We start from the raw sequence: 20852 nt of genomic DNA on the forward strand, positions 1-20852 counted from the left end.
ACTCCCAGGAACAAGGCAGATCTTCAGGCGTTCCTTGGACTTATCAATTTCTATAACGTATTTCTACCAAATAAAGTAACGGTAGCTGAACCACTGCATAGACTTTTAGACAAAAAAGCAACGTGGGTTTGGGGGCAACGGGAACAAAACGCCTTCCAGCAAGTTAAAAAACTGCTAACTTCTGATTCTGTACTTATGCAGTACAACGAAACTCTGCCATTGACTATTACTTGCGACGCCTCGCCGTTTGGCATTGGAGCAATCCTGGCCCACGTATTGCCAAACGGAGCAGAAGCTCCCGTCGCATTTTTCTCACGAACTCTAGCTAAAGCTGAAAGGAATTATAGTCAGCTGGATAAAGAAGCTTTAGCTATTGTGGCTGCAGTTAAAAGATTCCATGAATATGTGTATGGGCGTGCATTTACAATAATTACTGATCATAAACCACTATTGGGGATTATTGCGGGAAATAAACCAACCCCGTATATATTGTTCCCCAGAATGACTCGTTGGTCTGAATTCTTGGCGGCGTACAACTACACCTTGCAACACCGCCCAGGAAAAGCAATTCTCCACGCTGATGCATTAAGCAGAGCACCACTCCCAGAATCGGTTGAAGATCCAGCACCGACCATTACAACGCTACAAATTGAGGCCCTGCACGCGCCATTGACTGCGAGGGACATTGCCCTCGAAACAAAACGAGATCCGGTTTTGCAACACATCCTACGCTAGGTTGAGCGTGGGTGGCCAACAGAACAAGTATCACCAGAATGGGCGCCCTTTAAAGCCCGCCAAACTGAACTATTTTCCCAAAAGGGCTGCATCTTGTGGGGAGATAGAGTTATAATTCCAAACAAACTGCAATGAACTGTGTTAGCGGTATTACACGACGGACATCCGGGCATAGTGCGGATGAAAGCACTCGCACGAAGCTATGCCTGGTGGCCGGGAATCGACAAGAAAATCGAGGCCTGGGTCGCTACTTGTCAACGTTGCCAAGACGTCAGTAATGCCCCACCTAAAGCAAGCCCAACCGAATGGGAAACCCCAAGGGGACCGTGGTCCCATATTCACATTGACTTTGCGGGGCCTACAAGGGGACACACCTTCCTTATTACAGTCGACGCCTACTCGAATTGGCTCGAGATCCATCGGATGAATACAACTACAACGGACTCAATTATCAGCAGATTAAATAGACTATTTGCCACACATGGGTTCCCGGACGTTTTGGTCTCGGACAACGGCCCACAGTTCACTGCATTACACTTTGAACAGTATCTTGCTGATCGGGGCATCCGCCATGCGCTGACCTCGCCTGCGCACCCTGCGGCAAACGGACGTGCAGAACGCATGGTACAGTTTGTAAAAAAGACCTTCCACAAAATGGAATTCGGTGACATCGATGAAAAAATCAATCGAATTTTATTGTTGCAGCATATTACGCCCCACAGCGTCACCAACAAAATGCCCGCCGAACTTCTCATGGGGCGGAAACTATGATCGCACCTTGACCGGCTCCACCCCGCATACGCACCCGAAAAGCCTTTCGGCTCCAGCAGCAAATGCCGGGAATTTAAGGTAGGCGATTTAACCTTTGCAAAAAACTTTTCCGGCGACTCTTTGTGGATACCCGCAACCGTCACCCACCTCACAGGGCCCAGATCTTACCGCCTACTAACAGAAGATGGGAGGGTGTGGAAACGCCACATAGACCAGCTTCGTTCGAGATTGCCACCCAGCGGCCATGGATCCCCGGGTTCCCAAACTGAGGGGGGAGGAAATATCGAGGAAATTGACTTCGATATGACGGATTGCAGACCAACGGATACCTTTCGGCCCAGGGAAGGACCGGCAAATGAAATGGGGAGGGAGTTGATTTCTCCAGAGGACTTGAACTTGGGGGAATCCGAACTGCAAAACCCCGAAGAACCATTAGTTAGTAGAAACAACCTCAACGAAAGCAGCACGGAAGCACCGTGCAGCGAAACGGAACAAAATAGAGACTATCCAAACGCTCCACCGGAACCAGACTTTGGGCAAAACCCGGTGGAGCCACGGAAATCATCTAGACAGACCAAACGGCCTGTCTACCTTGAGGATTTTGTTACAGCTCCCCTCAAACGGAGCCCAAGGGGGAGGGGTGTTATGAATCAATAAAAGTAACTAGCATAAAATGCAAAGTAGGGTTTGAAGGCCTACACACCTGATTGGTCCTCAAACAACGAACAGGGATTGGTCAGGATGAGGCCACTCCTTATTGGTTATTATTTGAACTTATCACAAAGGTTATTGGTTAATAGGGTAGCAGCCAACCCTATAAAAGGGTTACTGCTGCCCATAGAGTTGCTCTGTTCTATTCCTATTCCTGTTATTATTAAAGAGTTGAAGTCACTGGTCAGATATCTGGTCTCCTTATTCTTCGAACTTAACACTAGTAGTTAGAAAGCATGTAAAAATGAAAGTAGAAAAATAGGGACCACTTTAGTGGGAAAGTAACAGCATTCTGTGTACCTTCGGCATTTAGTCATGCCAGCCACATGACCACAGAGATGTCTTTGGACAGTGCTGGCTCTTCAACTTTGTAACAGAGATGAGCACTGCCCCCTAGAGCCAGAAATGATTAGCAGGTATGTGCGAGGGGAACCTTTATCTTTACCTTAAGTATAGTTTAATTATTACAGACAGAACTAGTTTAAGAGTCATCTTAAACTCAAAGCTATTGCTCAGTGAATAAGCAGTTGTGATTAGAAGTTCTTTGCACAGTTCCATCTTGTGCACTAGTTACAATCTCTCCTGGAATAGTTCTCATTAGTCATACTCGCCTTAGTAAACTAAGTGCAAACCATTCTACATGAGATTGCCAGTGAAGAACATGTGAAAGTTACAGATAACCTAGAATGTAGCAGCTCTGGTAGAAGCAGGCAGTGTTTCACAGTAGATCAACTAACTGTTGATCTAGTTAGAACTGGTAATGTGGTCTTCCTCTATGTCCCTTCAGTGAGGGAATGTAAGTGTTTTCCATTGCTATTCTCCTTCTGTAGAAATGCATTCCTTCAAAAATTTAAGTGACTTCGACCTTATTGGTTTTCAGAAAACTTAAATACGGCAATTGCAATAAGCCTTGAGGGTTGTATTGCTCCCTATGGGTGAGTTTGAGTTTTGGTAAATTAATTGATAATCCTGATTCAGAGATATTTTGATCTTTTAGACATTCTGTTTTTAACCTGATTTGCAAATGTAGGTTGCTCAGAGTCATTAGAAACTGGAATACTGAGTAAATTCAGTAAGTTCAGTTCACATGACATGAAATATGAGTGTTGTTGCAGAGCACATGCTCCTCAGAGGAGTAGTGGCATTACTCCAAAACCTAATTTTGACTGGATTTTATTTGTATTATATCTTAATATATAGTTTAATTTTAATTCAATGTAATAATTATAATAACTCAATATTATTACAAATATATAAGTTTATAATGATATCGTTAGTGCAATATCTTGCACAAGAAAAAAAATCACAATTTGGTAACCATTTTTTGGTAGCACTAATCTAGAAAATGAAACAGACTTAGGAAACATTGGATAATAAACAATTTATAACAACCTTGCTATATTTAATAGTAAAAAAGAGAAAGTGAAGTTTTGTTTGGTTAGCACCACTGCGTAAACAAAATTCTTTGGTAAAACACTTGTTTTCTTTTCTTTTTTGAGGAGAAAAAAAGGCCTTTACATTGTATAGAGAACACATACAAGTAAACTTATATACACATATACTTTCATAAAAATAGAATACATCTTTGCAAAAATCACTTCCAGAGTTTATTACCACCTTATACAGTGTTTTGACATCTAAACACTTTTAAACCAAACTTGATATTTGGGGTAAGCAAGTTTTAATATAATTTTAAGTTCTTTAATCAACACTTGAAGAAGAAAGTTGAATTCCCTTCTTTGCACACTTCACCAGATTTCCCATTCTAAATAACCACTGCAAAAGCTAGCTGTTGTTCCTAGCTTGTACACCATATAAAGTACCAATAAACTGCAAGGGCAAATATGTTTCCTGCATTAGGGATTTATTGCAACTTTATTTTTTAATCATGTGATAGATGTATCACCTCTGGAGGACAAATTGGCTACTATTTGTTTGCACTAAGGAGACTTGCCAGCTTGGGCAATCAACCAGTGGAACGACTTGCCTTCAGAAGTTGTAGGTGCCCCATCACTGGATGGAGGTGTTTAAGAAGAGACTGGATGGCCAATTGTATAGAAATGGTATAGCATGAGCAGGAACTAGAAGACCTTTACGGTCCTTTCCAATTCTGTTATTCTGTTATTGCTGCTGTGTATTATGTCCAGCCAACTGTCTGGGTTTCTCACAACCTGTCTTGCCTTTCTTAAAATTATATTTCAATTATTACCAATTACTATCTTGTCATTGTGTCATGTTCAGGAAAGTTACTCCACCAAGTGTTAAATAAAAACTATTGTGATTATGCAAACATTTGTAATTTTGTAAAAACAACAACAACTACACCATATTTATTTTCATACTGTATCATGGACATTATTTTGTTTTCATGTTTGGGGAAGAAATAAAAACATCCTTACATGTCATTCTTTTAGCACTAAATTATTGCCTAATTACTATCGCTAACTAGTTCCAAAGAGTCAGCAGAACAATCTTTGGGAGGTGATTGCTCCAGTGTAATAAATAAAGCATGTGTAAAGATTCCAATGATAATCATAGACTACAGGTATTTTTGTCAAGATGGCATTATTGCAACAAGATTGGCAGTCAGAATTAAGAAACCTAGCACCATTTTCTCCTAAGTTGCACAGTCTACAATTTTTTATTCATGAGGCAGTCATTCTGGACACCCAGTGGGATGTATGTAAGTGGTTAACATACTTTGATTATTTTGGGCAATGCTTCTCCTAGTAAGGATAAGCAGACACAGCTATATAGACTATAAAAGTGGTCTGATATTCAATGGCTCCATCACTTCTGTAAGAAAGAGCTCTGACTCTCATCCGATATGTCTCTGGCTCTCGCAGAGGCCTCGTGGTATACACCACCCCTTTCAAGTTCTCATCTCTGAGTGAAAAGGGGATGCTCGTGTCCTCATTCACCATAAGGAAACTGGTCCTTGGGTGCATGACTCCATCTTCAGTGTAGGCAACTAATCGGATTAGATCCTGATTGGCAGCAATCCCAAATGGGAGAGAGACAAGTTTGTATTCCAAGGCATAAGGGCTCAAAGCACATTCCAAGTCATTGGCTGGACAGTTCTTGAGGCACGATCTGAAAAGAAATAGTTGTGTGTATTAGTGTAGAAGTAATCTAATCAATTTCTACTATTCTTTACCTTACTTCATCAAATCTTATCCACAGTTGTAAAATTCAGATCATCCCTGGATTGATTGGATCCATAATATAGTTAGGTGATTCTGTTGATTATTTATATAGAAATAAATGAACAAGAATGTTGGCAAGTAAGTATCAGCTTTAAACAGTTTTGCCTGTTTCAAAACATGGCTTAAATAAAAATGTATGCAAATATACATGTGGAAAAGCGATGGAGATACATTGTCTCTAGTAAGTCTGATTTGTGATGAAATTGAAGTGAGAACATTTTGGAAGAAGCATTCTTATGTTGTACTCAGTTTACTCTTTCTTATTCCATTTTGCACTACATGTTTATCTGGAAATGGAACAATGTGATAGGAATGTATATATGTAAATTAAAATAAATGTATATTTTAAGTCATCACATTCAGCTTACCCAAACTGAGAGACTTTTTAAGTAGATTGTTAAATTAACATTAAACAGTACTTAATACAGTTGGCATTTCAAGGTTACCAGTATCCCTTGCTTAGTTGTTACTTCTTTAACCAACCCTTCACAGTAACAACAGTGATTTTTTAAAAAAGTAACTTGTAAATCCTTGCATTTGTGATCTTTTCAGGTCTGTAAAGCAATGGCAAGCTGAACATAAGCACTGTTGCAGTATCCCTTATTGACCACTTTGTTTAAAGATCGACTTGTTGGTTCCAATTGTGCATGATAGATGAGGACAGTATGTAACTCTGTGTGTGTGTTTGTGTGTGTGTGTGTGATGCTCTACTGAATTACCAAATGCAAAGAACACCTGGGAAAAACAGAGAGATGAAGATAAAGCATACCCAGAAAGACGATCTCGTTGGTAGTTTGGAGGGCAAGGAGTTTCTATACACTGATAGCTTCCTTTCATGTTAAAACACATGCGGTTTGGTCCACAGTAGATGTTCTGTTCAAGGCATTCATCTACATCTGATATGATTCAAAAGGGATAGCAATTTCAGATAGACCATTCATTGATTTCAATTTCTTTTTTTACTTTGCATCCCAGATAAATAGCACCAACAGGGAATAACACAGAACCATCATTGTCATGCATGCTAAGGAATATTTTATAAAATATGCATATGAATAAATAAAATAAAATAAATATCTTCTTTCCATTGGAGCGATTTGCTTTCCACCAAATATATTAAAACATAAGATTAAAAAAAAAGAGAGAGAGAGAAAGCTAACTGTTACAAATTTTAATTCCAAGTGGACACTCATTTCCTTTTCCCCATGTCTTGCTATGATTTTGTAACAGACTCTACTGGAGATCCCAAAGTTTTAAATTTTTTAAAAAATGAAAATACCTTGTCCCAAAATTGCGATTCATTGCAGTCATCTTATTCATGCTCCTATAAGGAGTTGTTCCCTTTCCTTATTAACTATATTCTTAAAGATAAAGATAAAGCTTTCCCTTGCCCAGTTGTGCCCGACACTAGGGAGCAGTGCTCATTTCTGTCTCTTAGCCAGCATTGTCTGAAAACATTTCTATGATCATGTGGCTAGCATGATATACCGATGTACACAGAATGTTGTGACCTTCTCACCAAAGTGGTACCTATTTATCTACTAGCATTTGCCTGCTTTCGAATGCTAGGTGGGCAGGAGCTGAGGCAAGTAACAGGAGCTCACTCTGTCAGGCAGGGCTCGGGTCTCAGAATCCAGGCTGCCAACTTTCGAGTTGATAAGCTCAGCATCTTTAACTACTGACCCATCGTGCCCCCTACATCTATATTCTTAGTGACTAATTAGCTTAGTACTCTTCAGTATGAGCAGATAAGAGCCCTGCCCTACATTAAAGACAACTCTTGGTAAACTCTCACATGAATGAAGGCCATTACTGAAACAATTAATGCATTAAGATATTTGCTATCTATCATAATATCAAGTGAAACATATTTCTAAGGCACTGATGAACTATATTGATGAATTTTAATTCTTATGCTTTAATTCTTCCCCTCTGTCAAAACATTTTCTTACCTTGACATGTTTTTCCATTGGGCATGATTCGGTAACCCGATGGGCAAAAACACTGGTAACTCCCTAAGGTATTCCTGCATTCATGCTGACATACACCTCTGTTCTCACATTCATCAATGTCTGCAAAAATGTTAAAGAAAAAAGCCCAAACATGAAGATTTTATGTAAAGTGACAGGCTAAGAGAGGAAAGCTCACTTAAGGCAGGATTCCAAATGTTAAATTCCAACACACAGACACAGACATATACAACTAGATTATTGCTGTATTTAGACTATTTTTTTCTTAGAAAATGCAGTTTAGCAAGTCTGAAGAATCCTGCCACAATTAAAGTTTTTGAGGTTGACATATAAAGCTATTTTCGAAGTCCTTTCAACTATTAGACAAGGAGCCTCTTGTCCAGTCCTTCAAAACAGAAAGTAAAGAGAATGTAAAGTTGATAACTGCTAGTTGTAAAAATGTCTGTCAGCACCATAGTATGTCTGAAGAAGTGAGAAGACTCAAAGCCTGAGATTCAGTCAACACCAATCTGAAGGCTGGCACAGGAGGACAGAATCATTACCACCCAACTTACTTCTGTCTTTTAGGAGCCAGGAGTGTAAAATATAACTCCCTAGGGGAAATCCCTCACTGAGTAAAAAGGCCTCCTTCACAGTCTCAATAAGCTTAGCATCTTTCACTCAGAAAATCAGACAACACTATTCATCATAGATTTGGGAACTTTGGGGAAGAAACAAAACTGCTATAAAACAGAAGAATATGACCTGAAGCATCAGGGTAATCCACTTTTTTATTTAGTCTTTCATGAAGGACAGTGGTTCACAACCATTTCTTCAGCAAGGACCTCCTTTAAGAGCCTTTTGTGGCCAAATGGACCATAACCATAACCAAGACTTAACTCAAAATTTAAATCATAACATTTCTTCAAGATTGTGACAACATTGCACCTTCTCCCAGGGATCCGTGGATCACAGGTTAAGATCCAATAGTCTAGGATATGGGTGCTCTGGCACCTACACATTTTAAATATTGGGCAAATGTGCTTTTACTCACATGAAAAAGTACCAATCAGCTCATGCCCTTAGTGTTTTTTAAACTTCTTTTAAGCACTGCATGGGTTCCAATCCAGTGAACCAAAAAAAATATATCCTGTCATGTTGAGCGGAAATGGATCCCTTCATCTTCCTTTGAATAAGGGGGAAAAGATGCAACTGCTAGGAATATCTTAAAATATCCTTTAATTTGATCATAAAATGTTAATTTGACATGTTTTAAAAACTCTTAATGAGATGGAAGAAAGAGTTATCAGCCTAATTTTTACATTTGTTTGTGGCAATTGTACCACATGTTAAAATTATTGTTCTTAATGGCTGCATTGAAAATGAACAAATCCCATGTTTGAACCTTTTGGTGCATTTGCTTTTTTTAAGCAACTCCTCCTTCCATTTCCTCCTTCTTTTTTTATTCTCACTATAGTAAAGAGTCTTCAGAATCAGTTATAGATATAAAACTAACAGAGCAAAACCATGCAGATTTCACCTAACAATTGTACTGTTTAGCAGCTGTTCAAAGTTACAACGCACTAGAAAAGTAACTTTGTGAGCAGTCCTCACACTTAACATGGCAACCCTGTGGTCACATGACTGACATTCAAGTGCTTCACAACTGGCAAGTGTTTACAACCATCTCAATGCCCTGTGGTCATGTGATCATTATTCTCACACACTTCATAGCTGGATTCTAATTAGTAGAATCAAGGGAGAAGCCAAGAATGAAATTGCAAGTCATGGTCATGTGACATTTCACTTAATGACCATGTTTGACTTCTTTAATGACCACAGCAGAAGAAGTGACGTCCTAAGTCATTGTGGTGATATGATGTTTCACCTAGCAACCATGTTGCTTACCTTAAGAGTTTCCAGAACCCAGCTGTAGTTAAGAGATTACTTGTACTTTCTTAAGCTAACATATACATTTTAAAATTCTCCAATAATAGTATTTTGAAAGAAGAAGCTCTTAGTTTTGGGTATAATTTTAAGCAATGAAGATCCTGGATGTATCTTGCTATCAACAGCATTGCACAGTTTGGAGAAAATAATCAGCTTCTTATTGTATTCATTTTTGGCCACTGCATCCAATGAAGAACCTTTGAAAGTATCTTTCTAATTGGGCAGGAATAAATGAAGAAATACATTCATTCATCTAGACAGGCCTTTAAGGCTTTAAAGATGAACTCTAACAATGACAAACAACCTGCCTTTGTTGGTGGAATGAGCAGCAAAAAAGAAAGAATATGCATCATATGTACAGACATATACAGTACATACATATACACACATATACAGGTGTGACATTTACCTATACATTTGTTATTTCTTGCCTCATAGCCTTCAGGGCAAGGCACTCTAACATTTCTTCTACTCCTGGCGATGGGAATTCTGCTGTTCCTATACTCTGAGTAGGAGCTGTAGAGATTGGAGGAGTGCCTGATATATTGTTGAGGTCGATAGTTGTCTCTCATGGGGGAGAACTGAACATAATTATAGCTATTGTAATAGGTGCCATAATTTGGGAACCTCTCCAATCCAGCGCAAGATTTGCCATCGCCTAATAAATGTTGTCCAGGAGGACAGATACACTTGAAGCTGCCGGGGATGTTGGCACACTGATACGCACAAGGTTTAGGCACTTGTTCACATTCATTAATGTCTGCTCATGGGACATGATTCCAAAGCAACACACCATGTGACAAGGGGAAGGAGAAAAACACACATAAACAAAAACAAAACATAAAAACTCATCAGTCTGAGGAAAATGCTGAAATTACAAATGTGATTCTAAAACCACTAAACATAGACAGTACATGCATTAATCTTCTTGTGCAACGTTTGATGAAAGCCATGTGATCACCCTAGCTAAACATGCACACTTTTATGGCAAATTAAGTGATCTCTGCATACAATGAACAAAATAGAGGCCTTGCTTTTTCTTGAACTTGAATTTTTCAGTATTATCTTAATCTTTAAATAGTTGCAAGGCTCCTGCAATGATATTCAAGTGTTCTCTCATGCAAGACAAGGATTATGATCCTGTCTAAATTTACCTGGGCACAACATTGAAGGAAATTTGGACCAATTTACATTCTAAAATATAGAATCTTTTGAATGACAATGAATTGAAATATATAAGTGTACTACACTTGAATCTGTAGAGAACTTTAAAGAAAGCATTTCACTTTTCTGTTAAAGATGTCTCATGCTTAAATTATTTTTTGTTTATTTTCTTACTAAGATTGCAATATAGGTCACTGACAATGTTTAAAGCACATGAACTTTAAAGGGAGTATTAAAGTCAGCTTTTTCCTATACAGACAGGAAATATGAATGCCTGTTAGAAGTAGGGACCATTTATGGGACAGAGAGTCCCATTGCCGCTCCATTATGCCCATTTGTGGGGAGGAATATGACCCAGGTAAATGTGAATAGTTACATTTCCTTGGATTTTTCTGCAACCATGCATGAAATTAGACGTTGATGGGTTTTTTTCCCACAGTAAACGTCTTAAAAACCCAATCCTCTGGAAACTATGGTATTAATTTCAAGAAGAATAGCACCTTGAGCTTCATAGGCAGCTACCAATAGCAGATGATATGCAAAAGAATATTATTCATATTTATTAGGGCTCTGAAAATAATCCAAATTCAAATAGCATAATTTGAATAGGTTATCTGAAGGACCATCTCTTGCCGGTCACATCTACCCGACCCTCAGAGTGGGGCAGCAGAGAATGTTGCAGGTCCCATCCCCGAGGGAGATACACCTGGTGGGACCCAGAAGAAGGGCCTTCTCCGTGGAGCAGGATGGAGCCCATTAAATGGCTCATGTGATCTCCTGTCACTGGGGCAGGGGGTGGGAGGTGGGGGCTGATTTTGTTATACTGTACTATATTAATTTATTTGATTCTTTTGTTAGTTTTTATTGTTTTAAATGTGGTTTTATAGTCTGCAAGGCACCTTGAGTCGCCATGTGTAAATAGGCGGCAATATAAATTCAATCAATCAATCAATCAATAAATAAATAATGTAATCTGGAGCACAAGAGGACAACACACATCATATGAACTTATTAAAGGCTTTCCCAGGTTCACATGCTCCAAATCATGATTTGCCATTCAAATTCTTATCTATAGATAGCCTTAAAGTTTATACAATTCCAGATTCTGACTTACCCACACAGGGTCTTCCAACTCCCTGGTATCGGTAGCCTCTTGGGCACACACACCGATAACTTCCTTTTGAGTTTTCACATATCTGGTTGTATCGGCATTGGTGAGTACCATCTCTGCATTCATCAACATCTGATGAGGAAGACAACATCTTGCATTAGGAAAAAGAAAACGTGTCCTTTTCTTGATAAGAATAAATACCTATAGGGTTGTAAACCTTCCTTGACTGCTTTTTTCATCATACTTCAGTTTTGAAATATTTACGTGTTAGTTAAAAATATTTATGTATTAATCACATTTATATGGCTCCCCATTTCATGGAAAGGGACTTTATATGTTAGTCAAATTAGTACCAGATGCCTTCTAAGGAAAGTGTGAATTATCTTGAATCTGCTCGTTTTCACTGCCTATATTCTTAAAAAGTAATGTCAGAATATTTTTCACCAGCAGGAAATGAGGAATAACATGGAAGAGAGCCTATGACAGCTAAAAGTCAGAAAACTGATTTTTTTTCCTGTTAACACATTTTATTTAAAGGTTTTGATTTTTGTGAGCTGCAGATCACTTCATCAGATATATATAGAGTGGCTATAGTGATATGATGAAGTAAGCTGCAACTCATGAAGGCTAAGGTCTTTCAATTAAATGTGTTAGTTGAAAAAGGTATTAGAGAATCTAGATTTTTTTGTGACCATTACAGGTTCATGTAATATTCATGATTATATTTGGTAATATCAATGATCCATGACTATCATTCACAAATTTGAGAGAAAGAGGGAGAGATAATCGAAATAGCTTGTTCTCTGTTATACTCTAAAAATAATATGATAAATAAATGTACAAACCTATACATGTTCCATTTTCTGTTTTGGTCATTCCACTTGGACACAAATCAATGCATTTATAGCCACCTCGTGTATTCTTGCATAATTGGTCAGGTCTGCATACATTTTGTCTGCATTCATTCACATCTTTTTAAAACAAAAACAGAAAAGCAAGATGAAATTAAATAATTAAATTTCACTGTTGCCCCATTTGTTCAAAGGACAATCTTTCCATCTCCTCCAAAACAGGAGAGAGAGATAGCATCTAATTTGCAAGCAGTGGACAATGCTATTGGAATGAGCCACATTAGGAGAATAGAGATTTTTCCCCCTATTGGGGAAAAGGGAATGCAGAATCACATCAGCTGACATTCTCAATATCTGAATGGAGCAGAATAACTGGAAAGTTCAAGGCTGCTAGTAGGACATCTCTCAGGGCTTCTATGTCTAAAATGACCCATTCATCACTGAATCACATCTACTGTTTTATAGGTAAACTGATCTTGAAGAGAAAAGGAAATAGGTATATGTACGTCATGAATTTTCCAAAATACTTGTTTTATTTAAGACATGCAGAGTGCAAGCTCAGGAATAATGACTATATCAACACACTGAAAAACTACACTTCAAAAAGCATGGAAATAAATTGCTCAGAATCCACTGTATACAAGTATATTTGGTTATGTTGGGTAAAGTATTCACGCACAAGTGAAAAGCCATTCCAGTCCCACTTTGGATTATGTAAAATTTGTACCCATGCATTTTCTGCCTTTCAGCTGATAGCCTGGATCACATCCACAGTGGAAGCTTCCAATGGTGTTGAAGCAATGCTGATGACAACGGTGAGACTCTTGGCATTCATTTACATCTGTTGAATAATAATAAAAACATTTTGACCTGTTTCTTTGCATCAAACTTTATAATGCTAGAAAACTACTTGGCACTTTTGCTGCCAAGCAAAAGTAAAACCCAGAAGGAAGGAAAGATTACTTCTACTCTGCCTCTAGGTTTATTACATCATAAAAAGTATATATCTTTGTAGTTCTTTGTGGTTGCACAGGTTTGCCATTTTTTTTACTCCTCTATGTATATTGCAGGAAAACTCCTTATCCAAGGAGTCAATGACCCCGTGTCTCTGGACACACAAAAGCAACCGAGCATCTGCTTCTCCAGTGCCTGTATTACAGACAGATATGTATAATCCCCAGCTTATCATTATTGCACAAATATCCAGGTTTCCAAATTCTACGCCTCCCTCCTACTTTCAGATTCCAAACCCCTCTAGAACATGTCATATTGCCAGGCTCTGTGAAGCAGCTCTTAAAACCCATCAGAAAATGGCCCGGGCCGTAAACAAGAAGTTCATCACACTACAACAGGAGTGTCAAACTGGATTTCTTCAGGGGTTGGATCAGAATTGTAGTTCTCCTCCACGAAGACAGAATGGATATCTCCTACAGCACCCTTCTGGCTAAAACAAGGTATGGGAGAGGACGTGTGCCCCCCTCACCCTATTTTTGGTCTAAGCAGACTCCTGCAACACTTTGCTGGCTTTGTTTTGGCTGGCAAAAAGCTGCAGGAGGCCCTCAAGGCCAAAAACCGGCCATGTGGGGGACACATACCACCCCTATTGGCTGTGAGAGGCACTGTGGGCCAGTTCTTTGCTATTTCCCAGCTGGCCCCATGGGCCAGATTTAAGCACCCACAGTCCACAACCAGCCCACAGGCCTTGAGTTTGACACCACTGCACTAGAGTGTTCTGTAATTTGATAGATATAATCTGTCACATACAACTTTATACTCTTCTACATCTCTTTAATGCTCCTACTCCTCCTATTAGATTTTTTAGACTTTTGTTATATATCCTTTGTATTTTATTTTTTAGCTTTCTAAAAATTATCATTGTTTTAGATTTTGATATACCTTTTATCTTTTAATTGACTATATCCTACCTTTCTTATAATGGTCTTATAATGGTCAAGCATGGATAAGTTAAAATGTTATTAGTAAAAATGAATATAAAGAATAAGAAAATTATTAAAGTCAACTTTGAATAATGAAAACACCATCAAAGTCATCAATGCTTGGCCCATACCTGTTATATAATACATTATATGTTAGAAGAAGGGGAGGGGACTGATATATGATCTTTGGTAACCAAAGCAAACCAATTTGAAGGTGGCAAAACTTTCTTCTCAGGTTAATTGTCAGGTAAGAAGAATCAGGACTATATGCTAAGTTGCAGTTAATAAGATTTATTCCTTAAAGTTATAGACAAGATCTAGTCAACTGATGATCTGCATTAAATGGGTGCTAGATTATAATCAATAAAATTCAAGGGGGAGACTGGACTGGGATCACTTGTGGAAACATAATGACTTCAGTCTGATTCCTCTCTTGACTCCAACCCCAGGCTCTGCTTCTTCTCCTAATTAATAGGATTAGCGCACTCATGCATTAAATCTGGGGATGGAAGTAGTAATCCACTTCAAACAGTGCTAGTTAGGCCATAGAAGACATTAGATGTCTAGTCTGTCCTCTGGCCCAGGCCAAAATCCATCTCTGAATGGAGGGTAGAGGGCAGACTCACAACAGTCTAAAGCAGTGGTGGGATTCAATTTCTTTTTACTACCGGTTCTGTGGGTGTGACTTGGTGGGTGTGGCAGGGGAAGGATACTGTAAAATCTCCAGTCAGAGGTGGCATTTGCCGGTTTTCTAAACTACTCAAAATTTCCGCTACCAGTTCTCCAGACCTGCTGAATACCACCTCTCGTCTAAAGTGGCCAACAGAAGCTGGGCAGATCCTGTTCCCTGGCCTCATCAGCAACCACATTATTGTTGGAATATGCTAGATGATGTCCATAGCCAAACTTTTAGTGGAAAAAGAGAAAAAGTACTATTTTTCTAAAAACAACCTTAAACCCCCTCAGCTGTGAGTTGGAAATGAGACAATGCTATGAATAGTATAAAATTCAATTACTGAATCATGCTTGTGCCTCAGGGACATAATCATTAGCCTAAAACTTTTCCTAAGTAGTAGCTTATTCATAGATGGCAGCCCCAACAGCAAATGCTTTGAAATTGAAGGCCAGAAATGTCCCATGGGAATGATGCTATGTAATGTAATGATTGCTGAAAGATCAGTTCAATGCAGTTAATAAGGCCCAAGTTGAAGACGCGTGATTGAAATTTACTAGCATATATTATCCCTAGCTCATCTGAATGGAAGACTATTAATAATATTGGTTACTTGGAAATTATAAAAAAATACCTTACTATTCTAGGGAACAATTTATCCCCATGAAAGTATTATTTAATGAAGCATTACACTTTAATGAAGCATTACACTTTAATGAAAGTGCTTGGTGTATATAGTCATTTCCATACCTTGGCAACTCAATCCATCTGGTGTTCTTCTAAAACCAATCCCACATTGAACCACACAGTGATATGAGCCAATAATGTTCTCACAATCTTGGCCAGCCAAGCATGAATGCCTCCCTAAGGTACACTCATCAATATCTGCATTAAATAGCAATACAAAAGTATAATATAGTTCAAATGGCAATACAGGCTCGGTTGAAGAATAGACATATTTCAATATATCATCATGGAAGAAGCAGCATTCATTTTCTCAGGAAAAGATAGTATACAGAAGAAGCCTAAAAGGGCATAATCCAAAAAATATATTGCAGCTTATCAGCTATTGTGCTACCCTCTGGTCTTAGAGATAAACCATTTTATTCTTTTTCAATCTATGGCTCCTTTAATCTTCATTGTTGTTTCTGAGTCCCCAATTCCCTAATTAAGAACAACCGCCAGCCACAAATAATTGCTCATGAGGTAGAACTGGACTAGTGAAGTTATGGTCTCACCCTCCTTGGTCTCTCCTAGGGAGAGATTTCAGGGACACTGATTGCCCTCCAAGAGATTTTCAGAAAACGATGCTTACCTTGACATGCTCTTCCATCTGCTGATATAGTAAGACCCTTGGGACAGGAGCAGTAATAGGTTCCTACAACATTGTGACATATATGGGAACATGGTTTCTGAGTTGTACACTCATCTTCATCTAATAGGGAAAAACAGAATAATTAACAGATAGCTAAGTACTTAAGAGTACAATCTGTAGCCCAACAGCTGCATGGAGTCTGCTAAAGGCTTTATCTTTCACATCCCCAGATTCTATTCCCCACAAGAAGAAATCCCCACAATGCTAGCACCCTTACAATAATAGTAAGGAAAAGAAACCAGGAACCATTATATGTTGTTTGAATTCACCCATTATCAAGCAGAAAAGACAAAAACCTTAAATTCAGTTTTTTTTAAAAGAACATGTTATTCTAAAGCACATTGTAAAAGCTAGTTTCAGAATTTCAGGTATATCTGCCAGTTTATTTCCTCAGGCAATTTTGGATTTTTCCACCACTGAAAATAACCCTTAAAAAAAAAGTAAATAAACACCTGGAAGGACATTTATACCAAACAGTACTTTACTATCTTTTTGTTTTGATAACCAAAAGGGGGGAAAACAGTCCATGAAAGAGGAAGGAGAATATATGGTGTACTGCAATTTTGGCAATGGTCAGATTCGTGGGTTCTCTCACCTGAACAGTAGGGACCAGAAGAATCCAAACTAAACCCATTAGGGCACTGGTTGCTGTGATCTCCTGTGGAAGAAGGGAATGGCTAATCAGATTGATATAAGTTATTACTCTTATCTTTCAGAAGACAGCCACTTCAAAGATGGAAAGCACTTTTTTTATTACTCCTGGGGTTAGAAATAGAACTGAATGGATGAAATGGCTTGGAAACAGATTTTAACTACTGTAATCATAATGACAAAACAGTTCTTGACAATGACAGGTTCTTCTTTACTAGAGGTATTTCATTAGAGGCTAAACTGCTGACTATCAAGGTTACCAAATTCATGTTGTAAATTCTCTGTTGAGAAGTCAGTTGGGCTAGTGGAATTTCATATTTTTTTTTTCTATTATGGCAGCCCTTAATAGACTTGCTGTGCATCTTAGTTCAAAAAGTTTCTATTCAGAACTAAAATATTTACCCAAAAAGTACATGATGTATCTCTATGAATCACACTTTAAAAAATAAGTCCAAAATAACATTTGTATTCAAGGTGACTATAAGAAAAGAACATCACCCCATCACATCATGTTGGTACTCAATTGCTCAGATGTAACCAAAATTGCCAGGATGGATTAGGTCATAACTTCTCAAAGGATGGTTCTATCTTGAAAAAAAATTATTTACAAAATAAGCAAAAGGTAAGATAATAAAACTTTTATGAGTGCATGATTACTGACAAACATTTCTAAGTCTGTGTGCAACCATTACAAAGGTTTTTTTATTTGACTTGGTCCTTATTTAGATAAATATAATTATATTAAACTTTAGCATATAGATGCCCTCATTTTACTGACAGTTTTTCACGTGTGATCTGACCTAAATTATAAAGAAGGAAAAGGACAAAACATATTTTTTAAAAATAAATATAAAGTATGTAACTACCTTCCTCAAAATTCATACCTTTTATAATGGAGGCAGCTATTTTAAAAGTCAGAGCTTCTTCGTGTGTGTTGTATTCTGTTTTAACAGAAGAGGCTTGAAGTGTTTCAACCAAGAAAGGCATTTTCCCAAGATTTTGATCGTAAGTAATAGTATGGTTCCAAGTGTATGGTAAACTGACGCCATCTATGCTAAAGAGCCGAGTGGAGTAAGCATACAGCTGACCAGGGCCTGTTTGAATGTAATCTTCTATATAATCCTGGAATGAACATCACAGCTTTAAACTGAAGAAACTGCAAACAGAATTCTCCTTGTTCAGCATGCAAAAATTCACAATCATTTACAGTTAAAGAAGAATTGCTATCTAAAATTTCAAATGATACTTATGTAGATATATGGTTTAATAAATTGGTGAAATTGGTCTTGATACCAGTTACTTGTTTTCCAAAGGAATGACATCAGTGCTTTATGCTTAGTGCAGGAATTAACGGCAAAAGCCAAAGTTCCGTGTTTACTTCTGGCTTTTGGAATAAACTAGAAATGCACTTTAAGGCACCAGGCTAAAAATTGGGAGGCTGTGGGTTTTAGCCCTTTCTTACACACAAAGCCAGCTGGGTGACTTTGGGCCAGTCACATTCTTGCCTTCTGAGGAAGCAGGCAAGGGCAAAACCACTTCTGGGGCGGGGTGGGGGGTGGGGGGGGGAATAACTTGCCAAGAAAGCAGGGATTAGTCCAGATAGTCACCGAATTTGTCTTTACATTTGAAAATACCCAGATTCTTTGCTCTTATTGTCCTGCAATGGAACATTGACAAAAAAATAAGGAAAAAGAATCAGCACTACCTTGAGGGAAATCAATAAGCAGAAGATGACCTACAATAAGGAACATGAATATTTTCTTTAAAAAGAAGAAAGAACACTATCTGGTGCTTTGACACCCAAGCCCCAAAACAATTCTCGAAGATTTATTTATCCTTTCACAGGAGCCAGTGTTCCAGCAACATAATATGACACCAGTGATTTATTTATTCCCACTGGTTGGTTCTTGTTTGGACAGTAACCAGTTCTTTGTGCTAGACCAGTGGTAGTCAACCTGGTCCCTACCATCCACTAGTGGGCGTTCCAGCTTTCATGGTGGGCGGAAGGGGTTTTGTCCCCTGCTTTATAAATCACCATTACCGTGGAACCGGTGGGCGGTTAGAGAAAATTTTACTACTAACAGATACAAAAGTGGGCGGTAGGTATAAAAAGCTTGACTACCCTGTGCTAGACTATTAAACCACATCCCCAGAAGGCAGAAATGTTCTTGGTCACATGAGGAGTCAGATACTTCAGCACCTCCCTCTGCTGGAAATAAAGAAGTATAGGTAATTTTAAAAAATTAAGAACAGAAGTTGGAAGAAACCTAAGGAAAGAGAATGGCAAAGGGCTTTTATCATCCACACAACATCCACAAAACTTCTGATTAATGCAGGCTCTCTTCAAGGCTAAAAAGAGCCATATAATTGAAGTAGATGAACATTTGATTCAGGAGGTTACTATTTCTATAGAAATAGGCATAATGTTCAGAGAGAAATATTGTACTAGTGTACTAGATGTACTAGAAATCCATAAGCTTGGAGAATGAACCTTCACCCTAACTAGATTTCATTTCTGATTTTTGAGACTTTAGCACTTACACTCATGTTCTTATTTACCCGTGCAAATTACAGAAGTGTACTTCAGGCTGTGTTCATGATTTTTAGAATGCATACATCAATGTTTTTCATTACAATTTCTTGAATGTTTTCTTTTTAAATAAGTTATGTGTTGTATCATTGTGATGTACAGAACTAGATAATTTATTTCTTCAACACTCAATGTTTGGGTTTTAATATTTGAAATTAAAAACAATTCTGAATCCTCAAGCCACAATAATGCAATACTGAAGGTGTCACCATGGAAACTAGGTCCAATTTTTCAGTTGTTGTTTTTTTTTTAATTGCCAAAAAAGCAGCCCTAGGAATGACTACTGTATCTCTCATACACACCAGAATTAGGGAAGGGATGCCAAGTGAGACGTCCCATCCCCCAAAAGGATTGGTGGTAACAGAAGGAATTATCAAGTTTGCTATTCAAAGGAAAAGGTGGGGCCCAGAGGGGCCCAGTATGAAGACCCAGAGGGATTCTGGGAGAAGAAGTTTTGAACCCACTACTCTGCAGGTTCAGAGTTTTAATACAGTACCTATTTTAGAATAATATCTAAAATAAAAGTTATGTGCACCAAAATCCATTCATGCATAACCTCTGAAACATCTTTTTCTCTAGAAGTAAACTTCATCAGTAAATAAGAAACAAATAGACTTTATAGGATGAGAGAGACTCAATGGCTGCTAGATAAAGCAACTGATAAATAGAAGCACCAATGAAGGCATATCTTTAGAATGGAAGCAATCCACCATATAAAAGAATGTTTATTATGCATTATATTCATTAAATAATATTCATTAAATGCATGATTTGGCATTTCTAAACACAATATTTTGTTGCCTGATCAGTTTTTGGACAGTGATTCTAAGACATTTTAGACAATTATCTGAATGTGTGTGTGTGTGGTGTGTGTGTGTGTGTGATGGTTGAATATGGCTGAATACTATATATAGCAAAGAATCTTAATTTATACTTATGATTGCAGTGATGTCTTGACTTACTTTTACATTAACATCATCTGTTGACTGTAGCTGTGGTATATGGCCACTGATGACAACATCCAAGAGTAAAGAACCATCTGAATCCAAACCACGGGCAACATGATTCATTCGTACTAGCTCCCCTATGAATTTCAACAATAGTACTGATGAGTGAATGATGTGAGCATGGGGTATATTTTCATAAGACACCTTAAGTGTGAAATGAATTGACATGAA

At 38.1% G+C, this 20852-nt stretch overlaps 1 protein-coding gene across 2 annotated transcripts in view; it reads right to left on the bottom strand.

Moving 5' to 3' along the window:
- Nucleotides 1-3801: 3801 nt before the first annotated feature.
- HMCN1 (hemicentin 1) overlaps nt 3802-20852 on the bottom strand; it is a 240336-nt gene continuing 223285 nt past the window's right edge. Inside the window, exons 96-107 of one of the 2 annotated variants that reach the window (XM_026669149.2) lie at nt 20637-20758; nt 17969-18206; nt 17029-17091; nt 16374-16493; nt 15809-15943; nt 13176-13289; nt 12443-12568; nt 11601-11729; nt 9732-10082; nt 7376-7495; nt 6193-6319; nt 3802-5310 (exon numbers count right to left, since the gene is read on the bottom strand). In XM_026669149.2, coding sequence (XP_026524934.2) covers nt 4944-5310; nt 6193-6319; nt 7376-7495; nt 9732-10082; nt 11601-11729; nt 12443-12568; nt 13176-13289; nt 15809-15943; nt 16374-16493; nt 17029-17091; nt 17969-18206; nt 20637-20758 — 2012 coding nt within the window. In that variant the 3' untranslated portion in view covers nt 3802-4943. The remainder of the gene's footprint in view (nt 5311-6192; nt 6320-7375; nt 7496-9731; nt 10083-11600; nt 11730-12442; nt 12569-13175; nt 13290-15808; nt 15944-16373; nt 16494-17028; nt 17092-17968; nt 18207-20636; nt 20759-20852) is intronic. The other variant, XM_087960847.1, reaches the window with a different exon arrangement.

Source organism: Notechis scutatus, chromosome 3 (assembly GCF_049901735.1).
Source record: "Notechis scutatus isolate UNSWTSFEM ecotype Mainland chromosome 3, rNotScu1.2, whole genome shotgun sequence".
NCBI lineage: Eukaryota > Metazoa > Chordata > Lepidosauria > Squamata > Elapidae > Notechis > Notechis scutatus.